We start from the raw sequence: 25976 nt of genomic DNA on the forward strand, positions 1-25976 counted from the left end.
GGCTAAGTCACAGTGATATTGTAAACAATGGTAACAAGCAAGGAGCTCAGCTACTGTCTTCAGTAGGCAGCTTCGATTGTGTCATGCCTTGACATTAGAGATCCTTTTTATTCTCTATTTTGGTTAGGTCAGGGTGTGATAAGGGTGGGTAGTCTAGTTTTTTCATTTCTATGTTGGCCTGGTATGGTTCCCAAGCAGCTGTCTATCGTTGTCTCTGATTGGGGATATTTAGGCAGCTTTTTCCCACAGTTTTTTTGTGGGATCTTGTTTTTGTGTAGCTGCCTGTGAGCAGCCCAGAACGTCCCGTTTCATTTTCCTCTGTATTGTTTTTGGTGAGTTTCGTATTTATTAAACATGTGGAACTCTTAAGTACGCTGTGCCTTGGTCCATTCAGATGAACGTGACAGATTGTGCAATGATCCAAAACACCCAAAGAAGGTGAATCTAAACATTGAGGCAATGATGATCAGCAAGATTGCTGGGTCAGTCGTCAGTGTCCACATCTTTGGCAAAACACACACACCTAATTAATAGTCGACCATCATTGAGTTTATTTTGCCATTGAAAATTTAATTTCACTACCTATTATTTAGACTGATGCCTGACTTTTCTCTTTGGCAACCTTGGCATAGATTCCTACTGCTATAAGAACAGCACTGGATGCCTGGGAAAAGGAATGTTAAAATCATTGTCATTTGTACAGCATGCAGTAATGTTCACAAACTTGTATTACAGTATGTCCATTATAGCCCCACTAGGGGCATGTGACTGATGAAAGTAATAATTTAGAATAGCCAATCATTTTGAATTCCGTGTAGGTGGGCTGTCATTCGCAGAATAATCAATAAACACATCAGGCTTGTTGTCATATTTTGTCATCATATGTTAATGCAGTGGTCACCAACCGGCCCGATCGCGATCGAGGCAAGGCATTCGAGGCATTCCTTGTGGATCATCGAACATTTCTGTACAAAAGCCAATGATAAAAGCCTGCACTCTTTTTTTTGTATTTGTGTTGACCTCTTGACACGAAGTGCACTTGATTCAGAAGCCCTACGCACCGGGTAAGTGTTCCCTTTTTTAACCATTTCACTTATCTGAAATGACAAACTCCGCCTACCCTGCCGACCCGGAGATCTGTGGCTAAATCGAGTGCGCATACTGCCCTGGCCAATCGGATAGCTCAAATCACCGTGCCTACTGTGATTTCAAGACCCCCGCCAAAGCAAAGTTTGATACTAGCCTGTGTAAAACCATTTAAAGTTGCCATTAGGCACTGGATTTTATTTGATTAACTAGGCAAGTTCAATGACGGCCTACTTGTAAAGCCCCCCAGCCAATCCCTCCCCTAACTGACGTCATATAACCTGTATTCCTCCTATTTGTTTCCTAACCCGGACTACGCTGGGCCAATTGTGTGCCGCCCTATGGGACTCCCGATCACGGCCGGTTGTAACACAGCCCGGGATCAAACCTGGGTCTGTAGTGACGCCTCTGGTAGACCGCTGCGCTACTCGGGAGGCGTAAGTGTACCGTCCCCTAAACGTAACAATTTGTGTGAATGCAAAACTGACCTTAGATCATTGTCTAAGGGCAACTTCATTACACTCCTGGAGGGATCACTAAGAATGCGCGTACACTGACACCTGCTGGGTATCCTAATACATTCCACACAGCGACACATTATTCCCGTTAGAAATATAGAAAAATTATAGGCACACACCCATATAGGCTGTTTTACCTATTGAAATGAATACAGTGTAGCAGATAAACATCTGTTGCAATTTGGCACTGTACAACTTCAGATAATTATAATCTGTATTCCTATTGGTTTATTTCTAGCCAGTCGTGATCCTTGACCATTCCCTCTCCACCGCCAAATGACGCACAGAGGGACTCTCCAGCAAAGCGGATTAAGGAGACGAAACCTGTCCCGTCAGCGGATTTGAACTGCGCGAGGACTCAGATTTCCACAGGGAAAATATAGTTTATTTATATGTTTATTTTTAGAATTTGGCCTTAAGAAACTCCGAACTCTGTAACCCGTCACCATGGGTATCTCAGAAGTACTTAACAAACTTCGAGATCGCGCAGATAAATTTCTAAATGAGAAAAACATGGTTACAGATTTCCTTGGAAAACTGGAGGAGAAAACGGGAATCAAGAAAAAAATTATTGCCCTAGGTATGTAATTTTTGTGTAGCCTACTCGGAGGACAAATTTGTTGTCATGTTAATTTGATGTAGATGTTTAAATACCATTATGTCAAAGATGGATTCCTGTAGGCTATTGATTCATTGGAAGCCTACATTCGTCGAATGCGCAGCACACTTGTAGTCCTTGCTGTGAACACGAACTGCAGCCAATTGGAATGCCTATAAGTAGGTTATGCTATGGCGCACAGTTTGGTATTGACCAACAGGTGTGTTTCTTTAGAGCACACTCTTCAGATGTACCTCTACCTACATTGTATACATTATAAATATTAGATCGACCAATAATATTGTAATGAAAGATTATTTCCATTAGATTTTTAGGAACATACATATTTGAATGGTGCAGTATTATAATTGAAAATACTACTGCTATTACTGTATGTAAACAAAAAACAACCACACTTCCTTCAGATACTTCACTGTCACAAATCCAACCACAGTTCCATGTCTTGGTAGTTTCAGACTGTCCGTTATGTTGAATAATTCATTGTCACCCTCCAGAGGACTTTGGCAAGGCATGGGCCAGGAGTGCGTCCATGCCAGTGGGTTGCACTTACTGTAATACTGTTCCATGTCACATGTTGGTATTAGCCCTAGACAGCACCACCATAGGGAGCCATGTGCCCTTGTGCCATGGGTTCAGTTGTGATGATGTAATTACCCGTGCCTGGTGCCCAATGATACCCACATACTTCCATGAACCCACAATTGCTTCCAGCAAATTCTCAATACTGCTTTATTCAACAAGGAATGAATGCACAAGCATGCACGAGACTAAAAAGTTGTCTCTGGGTGTAGAGCTTAACAAGGAATCAACAATGCCATAGAACAACTGTAGTCACCTGTAGACCTAAATATGAGAGTAGGCCGATGTAAGTATATCATCACTGGCAAACACATCCTTTTGTAGATTGGACAATTCTCAAGTTCTTCAATTCTCAAATTTCTTAAATGTTTCTTCTGCAGCTGTTACCAGACATTTCTCTCTCTCTCTCTCTCTCTCTCTCTCTCTATTTTTAAAAAATGTATTTCCCCAGAATTATGAAATCAGTTTTGTGTTGCTACCAAGACAATTATGCATTTTGCATGACATTCTAAAGTTCTGTAAATCCTTCACTATCAATAGCAGCATTTGAGACTCCTCTCACAATCTCCCTAAGACTACATACATTCTCATGAAGTAGCAGTGCACTGCTTGATTAGCATCTTTGTGCAGTATAACGCTTGACCTCTCGTCATGTGTCTTGTGTTATCGACAGGTGCAGTGTCTCTGACGGGACTGTATTTGGTATACGGCTATGGAGCCTCCCTCCTCTGTAACATGATTGGATTTGTGTATCCTGCATATTACTCGTAAGAACAGTAGCAAACTAGCTTTAAAGTTACATGTTTTAAGCTAGACCATTTATGTGTTGCCATTTTATGTTATGTAGTACCTTACCTCAATTAGGGCTATGTAATGTCGGGTACTGTTTCCACTCTTCCATGTAGAATCAAAGCCATTGAGAGCACAAACAAAGAAGATGACACAAAATGGCTGACCTATTGGGTCGTCTACGGAATCTTCAGTTTGGCGGAATTCTTCTCTGACATCTTCCTCTACTGGTTTCCTTTCTACTATGCTTTCAAGGTAAGGTGATAATCAGATGTGTATCACACAGACAGACTCTATTCTAAGCAAACTAAAAACTGCTTCAACTCACTCATTGTGACCAACCACTGACCTTACAGTTACAATATAATTCAAAATCACTATAGGCTATGGAATACAGCCGCATATAACACTTAATAAGCAATTAATAAGCTTGCTATACATAAACATTCATAAGTACATGTCAATAAATTTGTGGTATGCTGTGAAATACCTGTGATCAAACACCTGTATTTATTCTTTATTTTGGCTCATGAAGGTGTCATGCTTTGCTTATGTGATTACGGTAGTACTGTATGTGCTGCCCTTCAACATGTGTCAATCATGTTCTTGTTTTTTTCCCACCCTCTTTGCCAGTGCCTGTTCTTGTTGTGGTGCATGGCCCCCGTCACGTGGAACGGCTCTCAGATTCTGTACAACCGGGTGGTGCGGCCCTTCTTCCTCAAGCACGAGGCCACCGTGGACAGCATGGTCAATGACCTCAGCGGGAAGGCCATGAATGCAGCCGAGTCCGTCACCAGAGAAGGTACAGAGGCCCCTGACGGCCCAGTCTAGAAACAGCTAGCTCCTAGCCCCAATGCATTTCATGTACACCTTAAAGTGAAGTATTATCTTATTTTCGACTTCTCTAGGGTGTTGTCATTTCCTCCAAACTGTTTTAAAATATGTTAGTAGGTTATTTACCAGTGTCCAAAATCTCCTTGTAAGCATGTTTGGAGAATGTACGGTGCATTCGGAAAGTATTCAAACCCCTTCCCCTTTTCCACATTATGCTACATCTCACCCTTATTCTAAAATTGATTAAATAAATAAAAATCCTAATCGATCTACACACAATACCCTATAATGACAAATTGAAAACAGGTTTTTGCAAATTATTATTATTTTTTTTTTTTACATAAATACCTTATTTACATAAGTATTCAGACCCTTTGCTATGAGACTTGAAATTAAACTCAGGTGCATCCTGTTTTCATTGATCATCCTTGAGATGTTTCTACAACTTGTTTGGAGTCTACCTGTGGTAAATTCAATTGATTGGACATGATTTGGAAAGCCACACACCTGTATATATAAGGTCTCACAGCTGACAGTGCATGTCAGATCAAAAACCAAGCCATGAGGTCGAAGGAATTGTCCGTAGAGTTCCGAGACAGGATTGTGTCGAGGCACAGCTCTGGGGAAGGGTACCCAAACATGTCTGCAGCTTTGAAGGGTCCACAAGAACACAGTGGCCTCCATCATTCTTAAATGGAAGAAGTTTGCAATCACCAAGACTCTTCCTAGAGCTGGCCACCCGGCCAAACTGAGCACTCAGGCGAGAACGGCCTTGGTCAGGGAGGTGACCAAGAACTCAATGTTTATTCTGACAGAACTCCAGAGTGGAGATGGGAGAACCTTCCAGAAGGACAGCCATTTCTGCAGCACTCCACTAATCAGGCCTTTATGGTAGAGTGGCCAGGCAGAAGCCACTCCTCAGTAAAAGGCACATGACAGCCCACTTGGAGTTTGCCAAAAGGCACCTAAAGAACTTTCAGACCATGAGAAACAAGATTCTCTTGTCTGATGAAACCAAGATTGAACTCCTGACACCATCCCTACAGTGAAGCGTGCTGGTGGCAGCATCATTCTGTGGGGATGTTTTTCAGCGGCAGGGAGTGGGAGATTAGTCAGGATCGAGGGAAAGATTAATGGAGCAAAGTACAGAGAGATGCTTAATGCTTAGCGTCATACCCAAGAAGACTTGAGGCTGTAATCGCTGCAAAAGGTGCTTCAACAAAGTACTGAGTAAAGGGTCTGAATACTTATGATAAATGTGATATTTCATTTTCTTATTTTGAATACATTTGCAAACATTTCTAAAAACCTGTTTTTGCTTTGTCATTATGGTGTTTTTATTGTGTGTAGATTTATGAGGGGAAAAAACTATTGTATACATTTCTGAATAAGACTAACGTAACAAATGTGGAAGAATTCAAGTGGCCTGAATACTTTTCAAATGCACTGTAGCAATCGATGCCAGTGGAAACGGATTATATCATTTTGCGGTCAGTACATTCAAAAGCATGCCCAATAAATGTTGTACCTGATTTAGCTATATAGCTAATTTCCCTCTGAAGTCCCTAAATGGCTTGCTATTTCACAGTATAAATCCTATTAGAGAGCTGTGTGTAACACTGCACCCATATAGATGCGGTAAAGAGGTCAATGGAGTGCAGGCCGTAGGGGATAGAAGAAGGACGCCGTGTTGGTGCAGATTCAGCCAATCTGATCTAACAAAGTGGATATTGGTCAAATCTGTCATGATTGATGCATTGTAACAGGCACACAATGCGATTACTAAAGTTCGATTAGGATATATTTCTCTGTTTTCGCTGCATACCATTTAGAAGTTGTCCCTTTTCAGGTTTAGAAGACGTGACTGCTAAATGCTTTCGCCTGTTCGTATAAGCTGGTAGCATAGCTAGCATACAGATATGGGTGGTGGTAGTCAGTCGTTTTTAACTAATGTAGTTGATTGGTGACGATGACATGGACATGTATTGGGGTTGACATCCATACAAACAATATACTCTGATTTTTACCTCAACGTAGTGTGAAATGTACATATAATCAATAGCCTAAATGTAGGCTAATTTTGCTGGGGCAATGAGGATATTCAGGATCTTTCCCCACACGTTTCCATGTCATTTCCATTGTTTTGGTTGAGTTCCTTTGAACTCTTTACTGTATCTATTGAGAAAACAACGAGGATATATTTAATGTGCTGTTGGCTATGAGGTCACACCAGTGATGGATTTCATAAGCTGGCAAATGGTCCAGCAGGGATTAATGATGTCAACTGAGGTCATAGACAGCTTATAAAAGGTAGACAGAAGGATGGCAGGAACCAGGTCAGCTGATATAGAGGTAGCTATTTTCAACCTGTGAAATAATGCATACTTACTGTGAAAATAATGCAAAGTATTCAGAATAAACAAATTAGCCTAAATATTGCTATCCATTTAAGTTTCAGGAAAAACTGAGATACACTTGTGTGTGTGTGTGTGTGTGTGTCTGTTTGTGTGTGCACATGCATGTGTGTTTCAGCCTTGATTGTTTGTATACATCCTTTCCAACTGCTTTTGCAATTTCATGTGCACAGATCGCTTACTTGTTTCAGAAGCAACCTTCATATACCTTTGTTTGCATGGGGCCTGTCTCTTTCTCTCTTTCCTGTCTGCCCTCAGTCCTTCAATCACTGGTGAAAAACAAGACTATAGTACCCAGCGCATCAGGGGCCAAAGGCTTACCCAGCGCATCAGGGGCCAAAGGCTTACCCAGCACATCAGATGCATCAGGGGCCAAAGCCTTACTCAGCACATCAGAATCAGCTGTATGTAAAACAAACTCTTTATTTCTGTAACAAACTCTTTATCAGTTGATTTCCTTTGCCATTAGTTAGTGCCTAACACTGCTCCAGCTAAGCTAATATAGTCTCACTATTAGCTTGTTTGCATGTTAGCTGTGTGTTGTTTCCCTAGAGTATGTGTTGTCTATATAGTGCCTTCCGAAATTATTCATACCCCTTGACTTATTCCACATTTTGTTGTGTAACAGCCTAAATTAAAAATGGATTAAATTAAATAGATTTTTCTTTCTAACCCATCTACACACACCCCATAATGACAAAGTGAAGATATGTTTTTAGACATTTTTGCAAATGTATAGAAAATGAAATACAGCGATATCTCATTTAATATACATTTAACATTTTAAACATTTAACAGAGTGACTTACAAAAGCAATTAGGGTTAAGTGTCTTGCTCAAGGGCACTTTGACAGATGTTTTACCTAGTCGGCTCAGGAATTTGAATCAGTGACCTTTCGTTTACTGGCCCAAAGCTCTTAACCTCAAGGCTACCTGCCGCCCCAATTCTTTATAGAAGCACCTTTGGCAGCGATTACAGCTGTGAGTCTTTCTGGGTATGTCTCCATAGCAGCGGGAAGATGTTTGGGAGTGCTGCACTTTTTTTTTAACCCGTGCTACAGACACCTATATCGGTGTGCTAACACAGGACTAGTAAAGGCCCAGAGCACTACTAATATATATATTTGTATTCTTTAAAAATATATATTTTTCAGGGGGTGCTGCAAAAACAACTTGGATGAGTAGGTGTGTCCAAACTTTTGACTGGTACTGCATGTCTCTAAGAGCTTTCCATACCTGGATTTTGCAACATTTGCCCATTATTCTTTTTAAAAAATCATTCAAGCTCTGTCAAATCGGTTGTTGACCATTGCTAAACAACCATTTTCAGGTCTTGCCGTAGATTTTCAAGTAGATTTTAAGTCAAAACTGTAACTCGGCCACTCAGAAACATTCATTGATTTCATATGATTTGATTCCCTGTCTTATTGGTAAGAAACTCCAGTGTAGATTTGGCCTTGTGTTTTAGGTTATTGTCCTTTCCTTTCCCAGTGTATGTTGGAAGGCAGACTGAACCAGGTTGTCCTCTAGGATTTTGCCACAACTATGCTTGAAAATATGGAGAGTGCCCCAAACATAATACTTTGTATTCAGGACAAAAAGTGAATTGCTTTGCCACATTTTTTGCAGCATTACTTTAGTGCCTTGTTGCAAACAGGATACATGCGTTTGAATATTTTTATTCTGTACAGGCTTCCTTCTTTTCACTCTGTCAATTAGGTTAGTATTGTGGAAGAACTACAATGTTGTTGATCCATCCTCATGGTGAAATCCCTGAGCTGTTTCCTTCTTCTCCGGCAACTGAGTTAGGAAGGACACCTGTATCTTTGTAGTGACTGGGTGTATTGATACACCATCCAAAGTGTAATTAATAACTTCACCATGCTCAAAGGGATATTCAACAAAGGGGTTGAATACTTATTGACTCAAGACATTTCAGCTTTTCATTTTTTTTTTTTTGTAAACATTTTCAGAAACATAATTCCACTTTGACATTATATGGTATTGTGTGTAGGCCAGTGATGACAAAATCTAAATTTAATCCATTTTAAATTCAGGCTGTAACACAACATGTGGAACAAGTCAAGAGGTGTGAATCATTTCCGAAGGCACTGTAGCCTCTAAGAAACCACTCCTTCATTCTAGTAGCTAGTATCAACTCTTAGTTTTAATATCTCATTTGATTGCTATTATTTGTCAGAAATAATTAAATGGTTTAATTGAACAACAGAAGACGACAACACAGTGTGATCGAAAGTGCCAACACTATTGAAATGCATGTCATCAAAATAGAATACAGATATGTATTTTATGGAGCATGTGTCAAGCCTCTAGTCCACACCGTGGACCACTATTTTCTCTCCTCTGGCTGGTAAATGTTGTTGGTGGGATCATTCCTAAACTGATACTCTGTACAGTCATGTGGAAGTTAATGGGTGCTAACTAACTAATCCCACTCCACTGCAATCTGTAGACAATGGATACTGATAAAGCTGCCATTAGTTATTTTTCACGTAGTCACTTTCTGCAAGCTTGGAATCTGGGTCTATTGTTTAATTTTGGGAGTGTCTTGTTGGAGGAAATGCAGTAGAAAGCACAGCCTCAACACAAAATAAGCTTTCAAAATGTTTTGCCAGAGATTTTAGCACAGCAACAGATGGCAAAGTCTGTTTTCTCAAGAATGAAAACGAGGATGTAAGTCAGCAAATCCGACTTGTGAGAAGAACAAGTGGCTGGATTAAAGATTCTGCTAGGCTTCCCTCCTCAGGTTTAAAAACAAATCAAGGCCCACTACAGCAGGCATTACCTGAACTGTGAAAAGAGGTAGTCGACCATCAGCCAATTAGCCAATATTTCAATGATTCTAAATGTATGCTTCCCGCTGCTTTGTGCTTCCCTTTCGTCATATGGTTGTGAAGCTCTTTTGAAAGTAATTATTCCTCACTGTCTTGTCTGTTCCTATTCCATGTCTATTCAGAAGATTATCAATGAGTTGATCTACACTGAACCCACGGTAGACTAATGGTAAGTGTCACACAGTCACACTGTGTGTGTATACAGTATCACTCACTGTATTCACCCGGTCAACCACAAGGTTTTGTGGGCAGTGGCTGAATCTGGTGGCACAGATTGCCATTTGCATTAACCAAGTGCTCTAACCTCCTAAAGGAATAGTTAATTACTAAAGTTTGTCAGATGGTTTTAGACTTCCAAATTCGTCTCGCGTCGTATGAGTCCATGCCCCATGCCATTTGTTGTGTAGATCCAGCTAGGCCGTTTTCCCAAATGAATGAGAAAGATATGGGTACCATCTACTTCCTGTACACTCCCCTCCATATGTATTTGGACAGGGACGCAAACGTTGTACATTTCTTCAAGAATCAATGGGAACATATTCATTTATAAGTCCAAAAATGTATGTAGCAACTGCAGATTGCCTCTTTATGTGAATTTGTCCAAATACTTATGACTTCCTCAACTGGGGAGTCATGTGAAACATTTGATCTCAAATCCAAAATGGTGGAGTATAGAACCACATTTGAAACAGTATCTTCACTGTCCAAAAACATATGAAGGGGAGTGTATACTGTGCCCATATTTCTTTCATTTGCCTATATTTCTCATGTCATTTTGACATAACTACTTTGAGTGTCTTACATTTTATTTGGTGAACTATGAGCAACTACAAGTGAAATATGAGCAACTATGAGTGAACTTTGAGCAAGTGTATTTCATTATCTTTACAGACCAACAGGTAGAGGCATCCAACCAAGACAAGTCTCAGTGATGGTACTGATGACAGCAAAGCAAACCATGCCAGATTCACAGGAAAGACTTTGGGTTTCCATGTTGAATTGCAAACTGCTGAACCACTAATACTTATGATTGGAAAACAATGACACAAGTCTGACAGAGATTGGGATACCATTACACAGACAGATAACGGGACATGAAAAAAACATAACCAAGGTAAAATTCTGCTTTATAATCGACCAAAACCATTGCAACTGAAAAACACTTCACATCCGCAAGGTTGTGGGTGGTTAGTTGAATGGTATGCAATGTCTGATATTTTGACCTTCTCATCACCTGATTAGAGTAACTGAATTTAAACTGGTCTTTGGTTTACAATCAATGCAGTGTCCTTGTCTGCAGGAGTGTGTGGGCTCAATGTTTCAACAATAGCCCACAGTGTTCTGGTCTTGGACTTCATTGCTTTAGTTTTCACCGTTGTTCTTTGTTTCTTTTTGGACATGTTTTTCTCTCTTTGTGTCTTGTAACAGTTTTGTATAGTCGGATCTAGGCCATATGAAAATGAAATTGACACATACCTCTACTGTAAGTTAGAAATGCATTGGGTCTTGGAATCCTAGTGATATTGTCCAATGGTAAATACTAGTACTGTGTATTTAACCAATCATTTAAGTTGAAGGAGAAAGGGTAATATATGGTACGTCATGAGTTAGGCAATTAAGTTATTTCAAAAACAGTCCTTTATTCCTTTTATTATACATGTACATATGTTGTACTCTCAAAAGGACGTAAAGTAAGTTGTACCTTGTGTATCAATAAAAGTGTCCTCTTCTTATTCAGTGTATTGCTTGTCATTATGATGATCACTGATTCTTTGGCATGGATCATAGGAACTAATGCTGCGTTCAAAGCAACTGGGAACTCTGAAAAATACGAGACAAATCATGACGTCAGTGATCTTCCGGTCGATGAGTCAGAGCTCTAAAAAGAATTGTGTGAATTGTTTGCTGTTAAAGACTGTGTGATAACCTCTATATGCAATATTCCAGTCAAGGGAAAAGTAACATACCTTGGGATTACCATATCTTAGGATCAACAGGAAAGATGCTCATTAGATTGTATACCTATTATTGAAAAAAAACAAAAAGAAGTTTAATCATTGGTTTCAGAGGGATTTATCCTTGAAAGGTCGAGTATTGCTTTCTGAAGGTATCTCCACACTTACTTATGTAGCCCAGTCCCTATATCTTGACAACAAAATAGGTAAAGTGGTTGACCAGGTGCTTTTCAACTTCATCTGGAAAAACCGTACACATATTAGGAAATCTGTCGTTATGAACTCGTATGAATATGGTGGTCTCAATTTTTCAGATTTTCCTACTTTGAATAATACTTAAGATAAATTGGGCTAAAATGTTTTTAAAGAATCCAACTTCAAATTGGAATTTCATCCTTCATTATATCTTCTCCCATTTTGGTGGCCTCAATTTTATGTTACTTTGTAACTGTAACATTGCTAAGACTCCTGCAAATGTAACAGTTTTGCTTCCGTCCCTCTCCTCACCCCAACCTGGGCTCGAACCAGGGACCCAAATCAACAACAGCCACCCCCAAAGCATCGTTACCCATCGCTCCACAAAAGCCATGGCCCTTGCAGAGCAAGGGGAACAACTACTTCAGGTTAACTAGCTAGCCATTTCACATCAGTTACACAAAATGATTTGCTTTTCATAAAGTATTCTTAGCGTGGTCATTAATATATAAACATAATTGTTCCCCGCATAGGTATTTCATTTGGATCAATAAGGACATTTTGTATAGAAAAAACTGGTTCAATTATCATATCCTGCTGGTGAGTCAGCTTTTTAATGCAGAAGGATTGTCACTCAATTATGAGGAATTTTTTATCTCGTTACAATATCCCTGTAACACCTAGAGTTTGCCATAGTCGTTGATGCTATTCCATCTGGAACGCTCATGTTATTTAGAGGTGTAGCCAGACCTCACCTTCTTGACCTACCCTCGCTTAATCCAGTTCTCTCCAATAGGGAAAATATGTTTCTCCTTCCTCCCTCAGAACAACAGATCTATACGTGCTTTATTTCAAAGGGATATTGTCTTCATTCCTTATGTCACAAGTTACTGGAATACATTGGTCACTAATATCTGTTGGAAAAAAGTCTGGTTATTACCACACAAATACTTGCTCGTTAACAGGGTCAAAGAGGTCTCTTTCAGAATGATCCATAAGTATTACCCTGCGAATCATTACCTGAAGAAACTCAAAACAAGACATTAACATTGATTGTACTTTTGTTTTGAGCATCCAGAAACAGTTTCACATTTACTTTGGCATTGTCTACATGTAAAACAATAATGGAAAGATATTCAGTTTTATAATTGTTAATATTCTTGATGACTTTTGTTTGTTATGGGAGAATGTGCTGCTCGGTTTCCTTAACGATAATAAAGATAAAAACAATTTTACCTCAATTATAATTGTGCTAATGGAAAAATGTCATATTCATAAATGTAAATTCACTAATAAAAAAAACACCTCCGTGTTTTCTATAAGGAATTCGAGCAGTACAATTAAGACCATTCCACATTCTTCTAATAAGAAAGTTGTTAAAAGAAGCACACATATTGATTGTTTTAAGGTCTTTGTATAATCTGTCATTTGTTGTACCCCCTAGCATGTTATCATTGTCTATATGTGTACTTGTATGTATACAGAGTATTCTACATTATATAAAATAAAATGAGCTCTAGAAAGAGCCCGAGTTCCCGAGTTGAAAGACCGTTCAAATCGATGTTTTCCAGTCGGAGCTTGTTTCTTTCTGAGTTCCCAGTTGTTTTGACCGCAATGAAGTCGGCAGTACGAGAGTTTTGAACGCGGCATCTGCTTGTCAGAACTAGAAATTCGGAAATGTCCGACATTTCCTAGTTCCGACTGGCGCCTGAACTCGGCAAAAGCATTTTAGAGGAAAGTGCTCTCTAGTCGTCATCATTGGTTCAACCCCAATAAAAGATGGCTTCTAATTTGCACGAGGGCAATATATACAATTGAATGTATTATTATTATGAATTAAACATTTTCTTGATAAAAACATAGGATTAAAAATACAGCGAAAAAAATAAAATAATTATATATTAATAAATATATAATTATATATATATATATATGAGCAATGACGTGTCCGTCTCACACGAATGACGTGTTAACTTCAGCTTCACGCACAATCTGTTTAGCCTCTACCTTTGTAGCTAGCTATGAATATTGTTTCAAGTTATGTTGTATGTAGAGTTAGCGACGTTTGCCCGACAGCTTGGTGAAATTGCACCGTAGAAAGTATTCAGTTAAGCTACCAACAGAGAAGTGGTACGTTTAGAAGACCCCGCAACACCATTGGCTTGCTTAGGAAATCAGACAACAGGACTCTGATGCAAACTGTTTCGTAGCTACATGTATAGACATAATATTCCACGGTATCGTTATTCCATATAGTACGCTCTGCAGAATGAATATCAGCATGGGTGCCAAAAATAAGAAGCGAGTGGTACTTCCAAGTCGACCAGATCCGCCCACTGTGGAGCAAATTCTTGAGGACATCAACAGAGCCTTTTCGAATGATCCAGTCTTCAACGTCCTGGAAGATGGCAACCAAGGTACGCACTATGCGCCTATGAATCCGGGTTGTATTCATTCGTCTGATTCCGTTGCAAAATATTTTACAATGGAAACAGTTTACTCCAAACGTAAATCGTTTTGCAACAAAAACGAGTTTCAATAGGACAAATTCGGTTAGGTCACTTCCCGTTTCGTTTGCTTCCGGTTAGTTCCTAAACGGTAAAGAATCCTACTAATGAAAACACCCCAGTTCATCAGTCAAACAGATGGCAAGTCATTAAAGGTAGGCTCGGCGAAATTACGTTGCCACGAGTAGCACCAAAACTGCGAGGAAAGGTTGAACCTCGTGCTTCACAGTTGTTTCGGAAATTTACCGACTGTTTACTTTCTGCATCTACATCATATCGCTGAGTCTAAGTATCCTGTTCATTGCCATGGTAGCCTGCCTTATTACTGTGAATTCAAACAGACACTTTCACTTTATTTCACCTAATGTAATGTTGAGCTTTCAGCAAATTATCTTCTTGATTAGATAGCTTATATGATAACAAACCTGTAGAACTAAACTGGATGTTGTCCCTTTCCACAGATACCAAGAGGGGGTCCTCAGACAATGAAGCAGAGACAAAGTACCTTCAGAGCCGCAGGTACTTGGAGATGAACGAGCGGCTTCAGGAGGTTAGAGGTGAACTTGTGCAGCAGAGGGAGGAACTGTGGGTGGCCAAAGAGCAGTTGGAGAAGAGTGTGGCCGAGGTCAAAGGGAGAGCCCTCTGACCAGTCTTCCCTCACACCTCAGGGCTGAGGGAGCACATTACCTCAGCTTAAACAGATTCATCAGGAATTAACTTGGCTTCCTTGAGTCATGCCACCTCAATCTCGCAGAGGGTCTCATAGCAGAAAATAGAAATTGGACACAACAGATTGTTGTTCCGACTCATTGGTGTTTAAATGTGTCTCCATAAATTGGTGTGACTTTTCACGAAATGTTAAAGCAAATTCGTTGTCTACATGTTCTGTAATGACAATTAATAAAATAATTATTTGTGAACAAATATAACTTGGTTTTTAATGTTCAATAACACTGACATGTGCAGGAGTCAGGCTACGGCTCATATGAATGTTATATTTTAACTTAAAGGTCCTTATGTAGTTAATGCAATGATCAAGTACATGTCAGTGTAGAGTATATATGTTTCTTAATTAGCTCAGAAAACTGTCAGTCTATGTCCACGTTTCATTGGCATGAATGCATGTTTAGTCGATTATAATTGAAAGCTCATATTATATTGCTTTGATATATTCAAGAAAAAGTCAAATTAAGCTTTAAGTCAGCCAGGAAAATGATACACATCCACAATTTATTTGATGAGAAAATGTATAATGATGACTTTCATTCCTTGGCCTATATCACATGGTACCATTTGCCTGTGGCCCTGTTTATACATGGCATGAGATTTCTTCTACCCCATATCTGATCTGCTATAATCCTTCTTTCCTTTCACCCCATGGCCCAACTTAATTTAGCCTATCCTAGTTGAAGCAAAGTGAGTAATATCAAAATGACACTGATCTCACAGGATACCTAATTGCTAATACAGTATTCCAGTTCCGAGTCATGGCTGATCCAAATCGGCTTTCTATTCCACCTTGGGAGGGGATTTTCACTAGACTCGTTCACAAATCTTTCCGGTGCTTTCAAGCATTGAATCTAACTTTATGTAATTTAATGCCAGGTATAAACAAGGTCTATGACGTTCATGGTGTACAACCTTGGATCTTTTAATCTGATTCGTAACATACATTATACAACATTTCCGTTGTAAGAACCTTTACAAAAGATTTCAAGAATACTGTCTTGATCTTTGACAACTTTCCTATGTACTCCATTGTCACTACTAGTCTTTAAGGGCTGTTTATACATTATCAATGGCAATTGTGACAAAGGGGCTTGGTTAATTGTATTACTCAAATGCTTTGGAAATGTTACCTGACTCAATTTAACATTGTACATTAAATGAGAATAAACAGCTCTTAAATTCCATGGAAATCACGCCAGATTAGTTTCATTTCTGTCAAGCACTTCTCTCAATCGAATTGTCTTGGTTACATCTCTTAAGAGAACATATGAACAGGTGATGTTACAACTACAGAGAATATGCATTTTTATTTCTAAGGTCTTTATGCTTGAGTTCGTTGACCTATCACTACTGACAGCAAGACGTTTAAGCGGATATTAACACCTTTCTGTAAATATTTCTACAGAATAATTTCTGTATGTGTACTCTTGTGTAGAACCCAACAGTTGTTTCTTAACGACCATCATCCACCATCACACCATATTGTACAGTACCTGCTCTCTGATTACTTTAAGTGATTCTAGAGGCGAACACATATGTCATAGCATTCAATAGACAAAGGCATTTACAGCTATTATGTTGAAATACAGTCATTCAGACTGTTCATCTACAATTAGAATCAATGAGCATGGCATATTCTCACTGCCACTTGATCCAGAATGGAGATGGACAAGAAATGCATGTTTGTTTCCATGGCTGGTTATTTTATGTTGGTCTTTTTAAATAAGGAAGAATGCCACTGAGGAGAAGTTCATTTTAGTTCAACATCTACAATATTAACAGGTGTAATACAGGTGTATTTAGCATGCTGTAAGGAGCAACACATAGTTGTTTTTGCTCACTGGGAAGCTTACAGAGTTCTACTGCATGTCTGCACCAATGTTCCCTCAATTGTTTTGGTGCGCTGCGCAAATCAAATTTGAGGTCTTGTGAACGGAAACTTGAATGTTGTGAGAATTTTGTCCAGCTTCCGGCGTGTGTTTACAGTTTTAGACAGTAACCAATAGGCTATTGTGGCTATTTGAGCATAATGTAGGCCTACCAAGGAAACGAATGGCGCAAATCCCATAACATTCACATAGAAATAGCTTTTGATTTCTATGAAATAGCCTACAGTAGCCTATATGTGGTGTTCAATGCAGGCCTACATTGCATGAGTCTTTTAAAAACGTTTTTATGAAGGGCTTGACATTAATTCATTTTTTTTTTTTTTTACTTATTCTGTAACCATGGGTAAAACAAATAGCATTGTATAGTATTATATGATGCAATAAACCACTTTACAAAATTCAATTAATTATTATTACCATACAGCGAATTAGACAATGTAGGCTACCCCTCTTCCTATTGGTTTATGTGCATATTCACGCCTGTCTCAAAACACAACACTGCCCCTTTAATTAAGACACAAGCTTTTTACCTGACTGGCTTTTCAACGAGCTTGAAATGTATCCAACACGTTTTGTGCTATTGTATGAAGCAGTAACTCTCCATTGCTGACCTATACTTATCTATAACTGGGCTAATAACTCGCTATCTAGCAAAGAATATCAACAAATGTCCACACGCGCGGCTCTGATCTGAAAAGCGCATTCACTTGCATTCAGATCGTGGGCTACACCCGCAAATAGAATTCTTCTCCGTTGCGCTCTGCCTACAACAAAATAACCGACTAAATCTTGCAAAGATGGATTTGTTTTGTTTTGTTGCATTAAACATGGCCTGATATAATGTTGATTCGATCACAGAAAATTTTGCTATATATAATGTGAACTCAGTGAAGTTCAAACTCTTGAATCTCTGAGCCATCTGGCTTTTTTTCTGCGTGGCAGTCCTGGAGGAGGTACACGGCTGCGCATGCGCTCAGTGTAGAGGGAACATTGGTCTGCATGCATTTACAATACCGCTTCTAAAACAGAATACAGTTAACATAGTGTTCCAGCAGTGCTGATTATTTAACGTTAACTATTGGCAATAATAATTCCTGCAGTGGTTCTAAAGTGAAGGCTAACAGTGTGGTATCCTCAGTAGTAAATAGTGTGGCGAAGGCAAAGCAGTAACATGTGGGTACATAGTAAATACTTTACATAATATTATGTCCATATTTTGATGTATTTCAACAGTCTTTTTCAAATGAGTTTGGAGCTACAGTAGTACCTTTTCAAAAACACACAAGTCTTCCAGCTGGGTTTTCACTCAATGATTTGCATATTGTTTTTCAATAATGGTTGTTCCTTCATTTTGATGATGGTGCTGTATGTCTTGAAATCCACAGACAATTGTATTTTTTTTCCCTATGTTGTCATGTCTCCACTAATCTTCTAACAAGCAATGGTTTATATACAAATACAAAAAGTACAAAAATGTGCATTTTGTACGAGATTAGGTAACTCCTCTCTAAATATAGGATAGTGTTATTCTATCCAATGAAGTCCTGTCTTAATGCATACATCCAACTTGTATGAATGACATGTGGGATCAGATGATTTGAAATGACGAGTGTTCTTTTTTGAAGACATGTTTCTGATGGAGTGAGGAAAAAGAAGGTTCAATACCCGAGGTAAAAGGATTGACATACACAAGTATTTGTGTTAGTTTCAATCAGGAACACAGTAGGATTTTTCTCATCTCAATTGTACAGAATTACATACGGTACTACGTAGTAGGTACTAGGCTTCAGATTTTTCACATGACTTCTCATTGATTGTTGTTGCTTGGCTCTGTGCATCTTGCAGGCAGCAGGCCATGGGGCTGGGTATGTAGTTGAATGGGGTGACCCGAACTGCCTTGCTGGGGGAGCTCTGACGGAAATGGCCGACGCCGCCTGTGTGAGTTTCCACAGAGTGAGCGTTTCCAGAGGATGCTGTGCTGTAACTCTTTAGGGATCCATCAGAGTCTCCATCTTGGCCGGAGCCAATGCTGATCTTTCTAAGGAGGGCTAGTCTTGCTGCTTCCTCTGAGATGATTGAAGCTGTCTCAACAGTTGGAGAGGTGCTTGAGTTGGTCTTGTTGGACAAGAAATCCTCTGTTTGGACTGTAGCGTCGCTCGTCTTTCTTGACTTTAGTAAAATGGTTGGCAGTTTCCTTGGCAGTGCCGGTGGTTTTGGTTTTGGCCCTTCAGGAACAGGCAACAGAGGCAATGCAGTAGATGGCAGAGTGCTCTTCAAGATTTGAGGCACATCCTCATCCCGAATCCTCCTCCAGGTGACTCTGTCATTGAGGTGTGATCCAGTTCTCTGCTGCTTCTTCTTTGTATCGTCCTCACTCTTGGCTCGCCCACTTGAGTCGGAGGACGAGGAGCGGAGGGAGGAGCGGCTGGTTACTCTGCTTAGTATGTTTATGCTGGGCGATGAGGAATGGCGCTTGATGTTGTCTCTTGCTTGTTGCTTGGTTGCGGAGACGTTTCTCGGAGGCACCCTGCAGGGACTCTCTGAGCTGGTTCTCCTGGCTGGACACCTCGTTGAGAGGTCTCGGTCACTAGAGCAGGCTCTGGACAGAGTCACAGTCTGCCTTTGAAGCCCCTGCTCCTGCCTTGGCTCTTGCCTTTGCCCTGGGCCCTTTCCTTGCATTCTTCTTGGTCCCTGAGCAACTGCCTTTAGCTCTTGGCATCGAGATGAGCATAGGAAGACTGCAGGAGCACCTGGAATTGCTTTTCTGGGCGATGCGTGCTGCGAGGTAGGCACAGAGCGTGAGGACGAAATGTCACGTCTCATCCTTGTCTTTGATTCCTTGATAAATGTCAATTGCCTCAGGAACCCATTGCGGTCAGACTCGCTGCTGCTTGAATGGGTAGATGGCATGCGGACTAAGTCAAAACGATTGGCTGGAGGGATTATTTTTCCAGACACCTGACTGTTTTGTCTGCTGATACTTGTGGGTTGGTTGGTTACCAATGGCGATAGAGTTCTGGACTGTCTTGCTGCATTCTGCATGAAGGGTATTCGGACGGGTGACTTCTGTGTTTTGTGTCCTGGAGGTATTGGGCTCTGATTTGAAGGAACAGTGGAACGTCCCTTCCTTTCAGGTGGACTACCTGCTGGTGTGTTATCTTTTTGGGGAACAGGTTTACTTGTTTGTGAGGGCGAGATTATTTTCTTCTGTGACTGTCTCGATGGAGTAGAGCTTTGAGATGATCCAGAGGATGAGCTCTTTGGTATCCTCGGAGGTGGGGTTGAGCTTCTTTTCGGCAAACACCACTGTGTGGAGTCCAGGGGTTGTCCCAAACGGTGGAGACTCTTTGACCTCTGTTGAGCAAGGTTTGGATTCTTTGGAGCATCTGTTTTGGGGGATTCTTTATTAGGAGGCGGCCTTTGCGAAAGATTTGTCTCTTTCTTAGGCGTGTATGTCACTGTTCTACCTCTGAAGACGACTGGTAGATTTGGAACTGGTTTACGTTGGTTAAAGTCCAGTGGTTTGTTTGCTTTTTTGTCTTTAAAGATCTTCTTTTCTTTAGGCGTAAAGCTAGATCCAGACATGAATGAGAGGACAGATTCAGTCTCTTCAGAGGAATGTTCTTGAGACTTTGATGCTTGTAACCTTGTGACAACAGAATTAGCTCCTTCTTGTATTACTCTCCATTCAACACTGTTGAGGTCTGAGTCTTTATCAGATGCTATATCATCACTGTCAAAGTCTTGGTCGTTGTTCCATCCACCGGACACTTTCTGCATGTCGTTTCTTTGTTTCTGCTTCTTCTCTGCTTTCTTTCTTGCAGATAGCTTCTTCCTCTGCTTGGGCATTGCAGATGTTATGCATTTTTGCAGAAGATCATCCTCTGAATCCATACTGACTGAGCTTGGTGAGCTTTGTTCCTCATACTGATTGTGGATGTGCATTGGTCTTGTTTGTTGGACCTGGTTAGATATCTTGTTGTGTTTGTTTTTCACCCATACTTGCTGGGATTTTGATTGGTGTTCCTCAAATTCTGCATCACTCAAAGAGCTAAGAGATGAACTAAGAGAGTAACATGGGGGTGTTTCCTCCATGATTAGTTTGTGCTTGATCCTATTGAAGCCTTTGGGTCTTGTCTGGGAATTGTCAATCCGACCAATATTAGTCATACTTCGGGAGAGAGTGTTTCTGCTGGACTCTCTCATCTGTTTTCTCCCTGTCCTTTTCATCACTCCCTCCTCTTTGTCTGTCTGGTCATCATTCAAGCAGTAAATGGCTTCCCCTGTAGGTGTTGGATGGGGCATGGACTGAAAAGCCTTATTTCTCTCTAGTGCTCTCTGATTTTGGTTCCCTTCTGTGTTTTGCTTTATGATAGGTAGATCCAGTTTCCTTGTCAGGACCTGTCCCTGCTTTTGTCTTTGTTGATTGGGTGATTGATCACGGTTTCTCTGATTAGCCACTCTATCAGCAACTTCTTTGCTCTGCATCAGTACTCTTTGAGTGGGAATGACATGTTTGATTGACCTGCTCATTTGATTGACTGGTATGTCAGGCTGACTGGTAATTTTAGTGGGTTTGTGGAAGTGCGAGAAAACCCGAAGGTCTTCAATTCTCTTTGCCTCTTGATCCAACAATTCCTGTTTGTTCATACTTCTAACCCTCCAATCTTTTGCCCCCTTGTCCCTCACTGGGTACTGAAGTGTTTCGTCACTTAACGATGTCGTGCTGGAAAAGTTGACAGGGGTGCCCTCGGCAGAATCCGTGTATGATGAATCATCAAGATATAAGTCCTTTTGTTGCATCACAATCCTTCTCCCTGAGCACATTTGATTGGCATTGCTAGGAACCATCATATAAACAGGTATAGGTTTTCGGGTTTGTGAGTTTAGAACATGGGTGGGTAAGGTGGAGATCAAGGAGGGCATTACTTTCCTGAACTTGGAGGGCATTGCTGAATTGATGCATTCTTTGAGAATTTCTATATCATCATCTGAATTGCCCTCACTATATCTCTCCCCTTGGTCCATAAAAGAAGGATGCTCATTGTCATCTCTATCTCCATGAGCCCTTGGGAATGATGGATTGTTGTCCTTTTGGTGGAGTAAGGGAGTCAATTTCAGTTCCACATCCTTCTGAATGTAGTGCTCATGAAGAGGTAGAGCACTCAAGCTGGAGGCACATGAAAAGTTCTCTGTGGGTTTTTCTACTGTAAAATAGATCATGGTGTCCAAATCTGGAGGTAAGTTGATCCTTTCCTTAAAGTCTGCAACTTCCATGAACTTGCGCAAGCTGCTTTCCCACTGCCCTGCTGTCCCCGCATTTTGGGTTTCTGGTCCATTTGATTCAGCAAAGCATGGGGTTTTGCTTCGACTGGGGGGCATGGTTTGTCCTGGACTGTCAGGAAGATCACTTGGACTTATGGTTCCACTGATCATTCCGCTGCATGGATCACTAAGTATGGAGCTGGCAATTGAATGAGACTCAAAGCTACCCAGTGAGCTGACCGAGCTACAACGGCTCATCACAAGTGGGGTCTCATGGATGTAATTCTCTGATGAACTTGAAGGTGATCTGTCCTCAAGTATGCCTGGTGATACACCCCTGAGGAACACCTTTTCACGTTTGGTGGGGCAGGGAATTTCAATAGGATCAGACCCAATGCTCAGACAGGTTTTTGAATCAGTGACTAGCAGTTGGCTATCACTTAAATCCTCCAGAGTCTCATTCTCCTCCTCCCTATTGACCAGATCCCCATCTTCCATTTCAATGATCTCAAGTGATGAGTCACTCTCCAACTCATTTTCACTTTGACTCTGTCCGTCAAGAGCTCCATCACCAGAGGAGAGGGAGGACAGGGAACTGCAACGGGAGAAACAGATTGGGGTGTTCTCCACTGAATACTTCTGCAGTGTCTCCATTGGGCCAATGGTTGGACTTCTAGCAGAGCTCATTGGAGAAAACTTGGCTAAACTCCCTCCAGTCATCACAGTTGGGACCCAGGCTTGTCTCCTCATTGCTTGAGCTGCCTGCACATTGATGGCACTTTTTGCAACACCAAACTTGGAGACACTTTGAATTAGAGGGACATGTTGGTAGGAAGGGGACAGCTTTATGGAAGTCATGCTGACATCAGAAGAGAGTTTAGTTGATGCACTAGCTGGTGTTTGTGGGGGCAGCTCTTGGCTCTTCTCGGTTTCTGTGCTATTTATTTCAAGCAATTGAACCTCTTTGTTGTCCACAGAATCTCTCTCTGGCACATCAATCGGACTTGTCGCATTGAGAACATGAGCTCTGATGTTAAGATATTCTTGATGGGCAACCTTAAGATCAAGCTTGTTAGGTCGTATTTGAGCTGTTGCTGACCTCGCTGAGGGCCTAATCTGGTCCTTGCTACCACAATAGCCATCACTGGTACTGCCACTGTTGAGACTGTCAGTGGACAAACTTGCATGGGTGGTTTTGAGATGTAAGAGAGCATAGGCTCTGTTTAGACGTTCTCTGTGTGCAAAGTTGCTGGTATCAGAGAGGCGGCAGGGGGAGCATGACTTGGCCCGGGCCTCATGGAGTTCATCTGATCCATAAGGCCAGTCTGCAAAATGGTCCTCTGAGCTAAGGCTGAAGCTGTCCTCCGAAGATGTATGCATGGTAATGTCCTCCACAAGCTTATCAATCTTGGCCACAGTGTTGGTGATCTTTTTTGCTAATTTTCCTGCTGCAACAGACACCTCGTCTTCTGGAGGCGCGGGCCTCTTATCCTCTGTCTGTGGTGGCTCCACGTCTCTCTCCGGTTCACTGTCCTTCTTGCGAGGCTGGTTTTGAAGAAAGTTGGAATTGGTCAGGAACATGGAGAGCATGGAGAAACTCCCTGTATCCAGACTACTGGAGACATTAGGGGCCTCATCATCATCAAAGCAGCCTGAGTCAGATGCATAATCCTTTGCCAGGCTCTCGATATGCCGCAGCGGCTTGTTAATGCTTGGATGCTTGGGGCTGCTTTGTTTTTCAATGGAATCAAATGTTTCAGCAAGGTGCTTTGCATCTAGCTCAGCCTCCAGTGCTTTCTGCTTCCTCATGTAGAGCGAGGGCATGCAGGAACCAGGGGATATGACCGCAGCATCCTTATACTTGAGGGGCCGATTTGTGAGCAGGTTCCGTAAAGCTGCGGCACTTCCCATGGCTATCATTTTGTGCTTGGAGTGGATGAGGTTGCGCAGCATGCTGACTGCTCCCAGGTCCCACAGCAGCTCCTGGTCCTTGGGACTGCGGGCAGAGAGGTTCCAGAGGGTCCCACAAGCGTTGCTCACAATCGTCAGGCTGTGAGAGCGCAGGTGCTGAAGCAGAGTTTGGAGGCAGTTGTGGTCCCTGAGGATTTGCCTGAATTGAAAGAGAGAAAAAACGTATTAGAATTAATTTTGTGGTTATTTACAGTTGAAGTCGGAAGTTTACATACACTCAGGTTGGAGTCATTAAAACTAATTTTCCAACCACTCCACAAATGTCTTGTTAACAAATTATAGTTTTGGCAAGTCGGTTAGGACATCTACTTTGTGCATGACACAAGTACATTTTCTAACAATTGTTTACAGACAGATTATTTCACTGTATCACAATTCCAGTGGGTCAGAAGTTTACATACACTAAGTAGAATGTGCCTTTAAGCAGCTTGGAAAATTCCAGAAAAAGATGTCATGGCTTTAGAAGCTTCTGATAGGCTAATTGACATAATTTGAGTCAATTGGAGGTGTACCTGTGGATGTATTTCAAGGCCTACCTTCAAACTCAGTGCCTTTTTGCTTGACATCATGGGAAAATCAAAAGAAATCAGCCAAGACCTCAGAATTTTTTTTGGAGAACTCCACAAGTTTGGTTCATCCTTGGGAGAAATTTCCAAACGCCTGAAGGTACCATGTTCATCTGTACAAACAACAGTACGCAAGTATAAACACCATGGGACCATGCAGCCGTCATACCACTCAGGAAGGAGACGTGTTCAGTGTCCTAGAGATGAACGTACTTTGGTGCGAAAAGTGCAAATCAACCCCAGAACAACAGCTGGAGGTGCTGGAGGAAACGGGTAAAAAAGTAACTACATCCACAGTAAAACGAGTCCTATATTGACGTAACCTGAAAATCCGCTCAGCAAGGCAGAAGCCACTGCCATAAAAAAGCAAGACTACGGTTTGCAACTGCATGTGGGGACAAAGATCGTACTTTTTGGAGAAATGTACTCTGGTCTGATGAAACAAAAATAGAACTGTTTGGCCATAATGACCATCGTTATCTTTGGAGGAAAAAGGGGGAGGCTTGCAATCCGAAGAACACCATCCCAAACGTGAAGCACGGGGATGGCAGCGTCATGTTGTGGGGGTGCTTTGCTGCAGGAGGGACTGATGCACTTTACAAAATAGATGGCATCATGAAGAAGGGAAATTATGTGGGTATATTGAAGCAACATCTCAAGACATCAGTCAGGAAGTTAAAGCTTGGTCGCAAATGGGTCTTCCAAATGGACAATGACCCCAATCATACTTCCAAAGTTGTGGCATAATGGCTTAATGACAACAAAGTCAAGGTATTGGAGTGGCCATCACAAAGCTCTGACCTCACTCCAAAATAAAATGTGTGGGCAGTACTGAAAAAGCGTGTGCGAGCAAGGAGGCCTACAATCCTGACTCAGTTACACCAGCTCTGTCAGGAGGAATGGGCCAAAATTCACCCAACTTATTGTGGGAAGCTTTTGGAAGGCTACCCGAAACGTTTGACCCACGTTTTTAAACAATTTTAAGGCAATGCAATACTAATTGAATGTATGTCAACTTCTGACTCACTGGGAATGTGATGAAAGAAATAAAAGCTAAAATAAATAATTCTCTCTACTATTATTCTGACATTTCACATTCTTAAAATAAAGTGGTGATCCTAACTGACCTAAGACAGGGAATTTTTACTGGGATTAAATGTCAGGAATTGTGAAAAACTGAGTTTAAATGTATTTGGCTAAGGTGTA

At 41.0% G+C, this 25976-nt stretch overlaps 3 protein-coding genes across 8 annotated transcripts in view; 2 read left to right on the plus strand and 1 right to left on the minus strand.

The window, feature by feature from the left end:
* Positions 1-1900: 1900 nt before the first annotated feature.
* LOC110524113 (receptor expression-enhancing protein 6) lies at positions 1901-11718 on the plus strand. 6 transcript variants are annotated; one of them, XM_021603462.2, is made up of 7 exons: positions 1901-2184; positions 3476-3569; positions 3708-3846; positions 4225-4393; positions 7098-7243; positions 9819-9862; positions 10585-11715. In XM_021603462.2, the coding sequence occupies exons 1-6, from the start codon at positions 2052-2054 to the stop codon at positions 9858-9860; spliced, it is 723 nt and encodes a 240-aa protein (XP_021459137.1). In that variant the 5' UTR covers positions 1901-2051; the 3' UTR covers positions 9861-9862; positions 10585-11715. The 6 variants fall into 6 exon arrangements, with proteins under 6 accessions (XP_021459137.1, XP_021459136.1, XP_036833825.1 ...); XM_021603461.2 differs by having other exon boundaries at positions 9816-9862; positions 10585-11667; XM_036977930.1 differs by lacking the exon at positions 7098-7243 and having other exon boundaries at positions 10585-11716.
* Positions 11719-13788: 2070 nt separating this feature from the next.
* Positions 13789-15276, plus strand: c5h19orf25 (chromosome 5 C19orf25 homolog). The gene is made up of 2 exons (XM_021603467.2): positions 13789-14260; positions 14812-15276. The coding sequence occupies exons 1-2, from the start codon at positions 14113-14115 to the stop codon at positions 14994-14996; spliced, it is 333 nt and encodes a 110-aa protein (XP_021459142.1). The 5' UTR covers positions 13789-14112; the 3' UTR covers positions 14997-15276.
* Positions 15277-15563: 287 nt separating this feature from the next.
* The window catches only part of apc2 (APC regulator of WNT signaling pathway 2), a 36291-nt gene continuing 25878 nt past the window's right edge, over positions 15564-25976 (minus strand). Inside the window, exon 15 of the mRNA XM_021603466.2 lies at positions 15564-24343. Within this exon, the coding sequence (XP_021459141.2) occupies positions 18748-24343 (5596 nt within the window). The 3' untranslated portion in view covers positions 15564-18747. The remainder of the gene's footprint in view (positions 24344-25976) is intronic.

The sequence above is a fragment of the Oncorhynchus mykiss genome, chromosome 5 (assembly GCF_013265735.2).
Source record: "Oncorhynchus mykiss isolate Arlee chromosome 5, USDA_OmykA_1.1, whole genome shotgun sequence".
Classification (NCBI taxonomy): domain Eukaryota; kingdom Metazoa; phylum Chordata; class Actinopteri; order Salmoniformes; family Salmonidae; genus Oncorhynchus; species Oncorhynchus mykiss.